The sequence below is a fragment of the Echinops telfairi genome, unplaced genomic scaffold (genome assembly GCF_000313985.2).
Source record: "Echinops telfairi isolate 266 unplaced genomic scaffold, ASM31398v2 ScPeMD7_23;HRSCAF=83, whole genome shotgun sequence".
Classification (NCBI taxonomy): Eukaryota; Metazoa; Chordata; class Mammalia; order Afrosoricida; family Tenrecidae; genus Echinops; species Echinops telfairi.
This window is the reverse complement of record NW_022103920.1, coordinates 10,548,597-10,556,259: the sequence shown is the minus strand read 5'-3', so window position 1 is coordinate 10,556,259 and position 7,663 is coordinate 10,548,597. Positions and strand designations below refer to the sequence as shown.

The 7,663-nt window shown below is 54.9% G+C and overlaps 1 protein-coding gene across 1 annotated transcript in view; it reads left to right on the top strand.

The window, feature by feature from the left end:
• Positions 1 to 3,457: 3,457 nt before the first annotated feature.
• Positions 3,458 to 7,663, top strand: part of STRA8 (stimulated by retinoic acid 8) — a 12,825-nt gene continuing 8,619 nt past the window's right edge. The window contains exons 1-3 of the mRNA XM_004707825.2: positions 3,458 to 3,703; positions 5,738 to 5,813; positions 6,371 to 6,455. Of these exons, the coding sequence (XP_004707882.2) occupies positions 3,458 to 3,703; positions 5,738 to 5,813; positions 6,371 to 6,455 (407 nt within the window). The remainder of the gene's footprint in view (positions 3,704 to 5,737; positions 5,814 to 6,370; positions 6,456 to 7,663) is intronic.

Genomic DNA, 7,663 nt, shown 5'->3' with positions numbered 1-7,663 from the left:
GTCCAGAAGCAGCCGGGGGGCGCCTGGCGCGGGCATCTCAGGCTCCAACTCCTGCTTCTGCCCCACAGGATCCAAGTTCACTGAGCAAGGGCTCAGCCAGGGCCTTTGTTCCCGAAGCATCTCTCAGGGGGCACACATGAGGTGGCTAAGGGCACGCACGGGACTCAAGTAAAAAGACAAGAGAGTGTGCCTATTTGGGGATGTGCGGATGGCTTTTGTTCTGTCTGCTTTTTGCCAAGCGAGAAGGAAACATGCCCGGGCTTCCGAGAGAATCCGTTTCCTCCTTTGGTCGGCATTTTACGGGGAAGGTTTAAGCGTTTGCGTCTCGGCCTCCCCACTTCTCTCCACTTGCGTAAATCAGCTGTCCCTTGACCTCGAGTGTCTAGGGTGACCAGATTTAACGCGGGACACCATTAACCAGGGGGTGGGGGTTTCTTGATTAAAAATTTGGTCTACATGGACCAAATAGACCGTTCCCTAGCTTGTCGTGCATTCTTTCAAAAAATCGGGACTTTTCTAAAACGCCAAAAATCGGGACTGTCCCGCAAAAAGCGGGACTCTGGTCACCCAAGCTAGGCCCACATGTGTCATTTTGTCCCGAGAGATGAGGGGCCTGGGGTTCTAGCCCTTTGTTTAAGGGGTCCTCTTTAAACCTCAGTGACCATCCCCTGGCCATAAGGAAGAGGACGTTGCCTCGCGTTCCAGGTGAGAACACCGAGGTCCAGGTCAGGTGCATGTGGCCAGCTCGAGGATGCCCGCTCTGGCCCTGGAGCAGATACAGGCTGGGACTTCTCCCCCAGGGCCCTGACCCCGGTGACCCAAGGGGTGAAAAAGTCAGCCTCACCCCACCCCACGCGGCCCCTCCTCGCTGTCGCCTGCGGACTTGTTACCCTGTTTCCCCCCCACGCACTCCCATTGGCTGTCGCCCGGCCTTCTCATTGGCTGCGACACGGGTGGGTCCCCGGCGATTGGTCCCCGCGGGCTGAGGTGCGAGCTGTGTCTCCAGGGGGACAGGAGGTCCCATGGCTTTGCGCTCAGAGCGCGGAGCTCGGACGCCCTGCAGCCGCTGCCCGCTCCGCTCCGCCCAGCGGGTGAGTATCCGCCAGCCTCGCGGGGTGCTGCCCCCATTGCCAGCAAGGGGTGCAGCTGGCGATGCCAACATCTAGGTCTGTGGGGGGGGATTTGGGGACATGCGAATGCAATGATCATCACGATCCCCCTCTATGTCTCTGGGGACGATGAAGTTAGCGCTTCAAATCCCCCAGCCCCTCCGCGGGAGAAAGACGAGGCTGTTTGCTCCTGTCAAGATGTACAGCCCCCCAAAACCGTATAGAGGGTCGCGATGTGTTGGAATCGGCTCAATGGGAGTGGGTTTGTAATCGGATACGTATTGGGAACCGAAGAACTCTGCCTGTGGCGTGCAAGGAGCTACCATGTTGTGTGCGTGCGTGTGTGTGTGTGTGTTGTATGGTTTGCTCAGAGGCTGCTGGTGTCAGCAGTTCGCGCTGTAAAGTTGGCGGCGGAGAGCGGGTGCTTAAAAGTGACTGGAATGTGGAGACAGGGAACCCCCTCTTTTTGCGTGTGGGGTTCTATAAAGTTTTTTTAATGACCCCTCTAAGTGGGCAGTAAGTGGGATTCTAAGAGGAAAGCGTTTGCCTGGGCAAGTGCTTCGGCTTACAGATGAGAAGCAATAAAAGTAAAGCTGGGGATGGGCGGAATCCCCCCGGGATGGTGCTGCAGAGAACACACCAGGAAGCTGTTCTAGAAGCGCAGGCAGACTGGTTCTGCTTGGCAAGTTGGTCTGAGGAGCCAGGCTGAGCACACCATTTCGAAAGGAAAAATCTATAAAAGCTTTGGCTGTTTTTTTAGGAGCCCTAAGTAGCCAAGTGGTTATGCATTGGGCCGCTAACCGCAAGGTCAACAGTTTGAAACAACCAGCCGGGGCTTTCTACTCCCGTAAAGTTTCAGCCTCTAAAACCCACAGGGGCAGTTCTACCCTGTCCTATGGCTCACTGTGAGTCGCATGGACTTGACGGCAGGGAGTGTGGCGGCTAGTCTTTACATGCCCAGGATTAGGGACCCCAGTTGCTGCCAAATGGCACATAGAAAGGGCTCTCTCCCTGGCACCACGGTCGCTGGAGTCGCTGAAACACGGGTTCTCACACTCTGGGCAGCTCCTGACTGCCCTGGTGTTGCAACCTGTGTGGTCTGTGGCACCTGCCTTTGCTCCAGGTAATCCTGGAGCCAGGACCCCTCGGAGGGGCCAAGTTTAAGCTGTTATCCAGCTAAAGACCTTCACTGGCTGTCTGCTTTGTGACACCTCCCCCCCCCCCCCCAGGGTTATCACACGTAAAACCTCAGAGCCAGACCTACAGCCACCAAGTCCATTTTTACTGAGGGCGACCCGATAGAGCAGAGAGTCCACTTGCCCCTGGGGGTTTCTGAGGCTGTGAATCTTTATGGACCCAGGCAGCCTCATCTTTCTCCTAAGCAGTGGCTGGTGGTTTTGAACTGCTGATCTTGGGGTTATGCTAACCCCAATGGTAAACCCACCATGTCATCAGGGCTCCTTGTCATGCATAGGGCTAGAATTGTGCCCCAGGGCTCTTGAGCCAGTGCCTAGTCCAACCCACCTTTCCCTCCCCCAATTCACCCAGAGGCCACATACCATCTCTGGATTCATCCCTGCCTCATCCCATAGCACCACCCTCCTCCCTGCTGCTGTCCCCATACTGAGTTCCCTCAAGCCTCACATGCATGTGTCATACTTAGTCATGCATACACACCACCCGCCCACACCACACACCACACATGCTGTACACATACATGCATGTACTGCATGCTAATATGCACCACACAATAGCACATGTATCATACCTACACATGCATATGTACCACAGACACCTGCCAAATCAGAGTCCCAGACTCACCTTGCACAGAAAAGCCCCGGGTCTACATCAGTCACCTATGAGTGCACATGTGGTTGCCAAAGGGCAACCGCTGGTCTGCAGAAACCTCTGGAATCGAAACAAGGTGCGCCGGGTGCTGGCCCGTCTTTCCCTTCTTATTGGGGGGCTGTAAAACAGGGGCACATCAAATCGAGCTACATTCTTCAGGCCCGAAGACCTTAGAGGGAGAGGGACATGCCTGTTCAGGTTTTAGTGGACGGTCAGGAACACCATCTCCGGCTGGGTTCCCCAACGGCCCCCACAGTCAGTTGACAAGTGTCTGGTGAGTATCTGAGATGGGCTGGAGAGATCTTAGCAGAGGCAGGTTTGCCCTCCACGCTAATTCCAGTCGGAGCGGCCTGGGTCTTCAGAAGTGGAGTGTACACATCAGATTTTCTGTCATCTGGTGGTCATTTTGTCCCTGTCGTTGAGTACATTCATTGCTTCGAAACCTTGCACGTGAGGGAAAGCACCCCTTTTGCCTGCTTCCACCCGCTTGCCTTATTCGCATGCCTTTATTCTTCGGGGCAAAATCAGAGCGGGCTGTTACATTGCAGCCTGTCATGGAGACCTCGGCAGAGGGCGGTGACCCCCGCAGCAGAGAGGTGCCCCAGCCTCCGGCCCAGCAGGAGGAGCTCGAGCCGCGGGTGGCCCGCAGACGGCTGTCTCAGGCCCGCCGCCGGGCCACCCTGACGGGGCTCTTCAACAGCCTCAAGAAAACCGTTTATTCCCAGTCTGACCTCAACGCCTCGAAGGTATGGGGGCTGGAGTGTAGGGGAGGAGTCATTTTCCATTTCAGGGGCTGTGGTGCCAGGTGGGGGCTGGACTGGAGCCACCTCCCTAGACCCCCGATCCAGGAGACCCCGTGGCTCTGTGTCTGCTGCTGCTCTGTGCCATGTCTGAGAGTGACTTCATGAGGTTGGCGTCAGAGGGGACGTCGTGGAGCCGAGGAGAAGCCTGACTCTCCAGCATCGGCTGTGTGGCCTCACTCATGGGCAGCAGGGCACCTCCAGGACACTGCCCCTCCACTCCACAAACCCCACACCGCAGGCACATAGCCCATGCCCCGCACATGCCACCACCCATGAACACACCACACATGCCCATGCCCCACATGGGCCACAGGCCAGAAACAACCCCCCCACACACACACACCACACAGCATAGACATATAGCCCACATTCCACACATCCCACAAACACACACTCTACCCACACACATCCCACACACCACAGACACATGGCCCACACCCCACACACACCACACAGCATAGACATATAGCCCACATTCCACACATCCCACAAACACACACCCTACCCACACACAACCCACATACCACAGACACATAGCCCACACCCCACACACACACCACACAGCATAGACATATAGCCCACATTCCACACATCCCACAAACACACACCCTACCCACACACAACCCACACACCACAGACACATAGCCCACACCCCCCACACACCACACAGCATAGACATGTAGCCCACATTCCACACATCCCACAAACACCACACACTCTCCATACAAAGATGCACATCCTCCACACACCACCAATACCCACACTACACTGTAACAAACACACACACACACCAAACCACACCCTCCACATATCCCATACACCCCCCCACATTCTGTCCATCACACACAGACACCAGTCCCTCTGTACACACACATACACACTCTCCACATGCCACACACACACACCGACTTCACAAGTGACACATCACAAACACACACACCCAACACACTATCCACCATAAACCCCAACATAGCCTGTATCCACTATCCACCACACACACATACACAATAGCACACACACTTCACACCACACACACCACACATGTACCACACACACCACACCCTATATACCACACACACATCACACCAACTGCACATATCCCATATACCATAAACACACACAGCCATACACTCATCCCGTGTATCACACACAAATGCACATACATGCATACCACACACTCCACATACCACACGCACCTCTTTGCGTGTTAACACGTGAGGAGGCTCTTTGCCTCTGATTTGCCTTTTGATTTCTTGACTGCTGCTTCCATGGCCGCCGCCAATGCACCCAGGCAGACGGAAGGCCTCCTTGACAATGAACGCTCTTCTCGGGTCCTGCGGGTGATCGCCGGCCCAGCTGACTAAAGGCGGCATGAGGGTTCTGAAAAGGGCGACGGAACATAGGTGTAAATGTGCTTGACACGATGGATGCCTGGGTTGTTAGGAGAGCTGTGAGAGTCCCCGATGAAATGATTTTTAAAGATAATTTAAAAAAATAAAAGTCAACATTATAGAAAACAAAGGGGAACCATAAAAACATAAAATAAAGGAAAAGAAGGAGAGAGAGAGAGAGGATTCGGAGCTGCAGCTGACAAGAGCGTTTGGTAAACATGTAGGTGGCATGGAGAGTATCAGGTTAGCAAGCAGACATAGTGTGGGTCTACCACAGTCGGCCACCGGCAGGGGCCGAGTGCGTGGCTTGGAGCAGCCGCGGCCGTCTGTCACCCTCAGGCCCAGCAGCCACCACCTGTGCTCACATGCTCTGTTGGCAGCGGCCTGCTTTCTGCACACCTTGATGTTTGGGCGCGAATCCTTGTCCAAAAGACACATGAAATCTCATGCTTTCCACGCAGCAGAATCACCTTCTCGTCCTTTTTGACGGCGTCCCAGGGCGCCTGGCCTCAGCCCAGGGAGAGGGCCTTGAGAGCGGCCTCCACAGCCCAAGGCCGCCTTCAGCCCTGTCCTTCTCTTTCCTCAGTGGCAGGTTCTGAATAGGGCCAAGAGCCATATTCAGGAGCTGGAACAAACCTTGGATACGCTGCTGAAGCTGAAAGGTAACAGATAACATCTCAGCCCGCCATCCCTCCCCCACCTCCCTCCCCACCCCTGAGGTGGGGAGCTGGCTGGGGGCTCCTCTTGAAAATAGAGAGATGGGGTGAAGCCAAGTCAACAAACATGGATTGGGTGCGCATGAGTGTCTCTGAATCCCTGGGTGGCATAAGGGGTTTGTGCTCAATGTCCAGCCTAGTCAGGAGTTGGCTGTTCTGACGCACCAAAGCACCTTGGGAGCAAAGTCTAGCAATCTGCTTCCATGGAGAGTATAGCCCAGGCAACCCTGCACCCGTAATTCTCACCACGAGTCCGAATTGACTGTGCAGCAAATGGCTCTCAGTCAGTGGACAATGAACTCGGAAAGGGCTTCTTGGACAACTTGCCCCAGAAGCCCTTACTTACCCCCGTCTAGTGTGCTCCCCCCACTCCTGCCGGGAGATGCAGACAGCAGCCTCCAGCCCTGAACTTGGGCGGCCTCAGGGATCTCCTCTTGAGCCGGAGAGGCGGGAAATACTGGACACAGTCCTGACGTGGCCGCTCGTCTTCAACACCCCCACAGACTCCTTCAACCTGGAGGACGGGAATGCAAACACCTTAGAGGAGGTCAGGGAGGAATATGCCAGAAAGTACTCCAGGAACCTCAGGTAAGTCAGTCCCAGCCAGCACCAGAGTCTGGGAGGCGCGGGCTCTTCTCCCTCACAGATGCTGGTCCTGCCCCGGGCCGCCCAACCATGCCACCTTGCAGAAGAGATGCCTTGGCTCTCTACCCCTCACGGCTTCTGCATTTGGGCGATATTTATGGTGGCCGCCTCCACCTGGAGATGGTGAGAAAGAACCTCCCTGCCCCCCACCCCACCACCACCACCCATGTTTTTCCCACCTTGCTTTTTCACTAAGCATCATTTCTTAGGGATTAACGCCTATCCAGGGCCCTGGTGTCAGGTAAGCATTAGCATGGTAAGGGCAAGGCCGGCAGTTCAAAACCACCAAAGGCTCCAGGGGAGAAAGACGAAGGTGTCTGTCACTGTAAAAATTCTCAGCCTCAGAAAACCCTGCCTAGGGTGGCCATGAGTCAGCATTGACTGAGTGGCAGGTGGTTTTATTTGCTGTTGGGTTAGTCTGGGTAGACTAGAGAAACCAATTCATAGAGACACTCATATGTGTATAAGAAAGAAGTTTCTATACAAGAGCAATTGAATATAGAGAAAACATCCCAGCCCCATCCAGATCAAGTCCACAAGTCCAATATTAGCCCATATGTCCGGTCCCAGTCTATAAATTCCTCTTCAGACTCACGAAACACATGCAATGACGCCAAATTCAGGAAGATCCACAGGCCAGTCAGTGGGAAGTCTTGTGGATCCAGTGGCGTTGTAAGCATCTCAGTGCTGGCAGGGGTCTGCACGTGGCTCGTCCAGCTCAGGGCACTAGCATAGCTCCATGGGTCTTCTCAGCTGGAATGTCTCCCAGGGAGTGAGACTGTGTCCCGCCTCCAACAAGCTGTTTATCTCCTTCGGGCCTCCAAATGAGGTCTTCAACCTGCGACCCGATTGACAAACTAAACGCCACCCCTTCGCTCTCAGTCCTCTCAAATTGACAACAGACGGCATAACTACCACACCCATCGATGAAGACATTCTGTGTACAGGCAAGCCTCGCTCTCTGGGCTGTCCAGGTAGCACGTCTCTCACACAGAAGGTCTGCGGGCAGCCCTGCCTCCGGGAAGTGGTCAGCACCATCTCTTCAACAGTGTGTGTCACTTCCAGCCTCAGCACAACCGAGTTGGTCTTTCTGGCGGGATTCAAACTCTCCCCTGATACCATTGCACACTTAACCGACTCCCAAACAAATC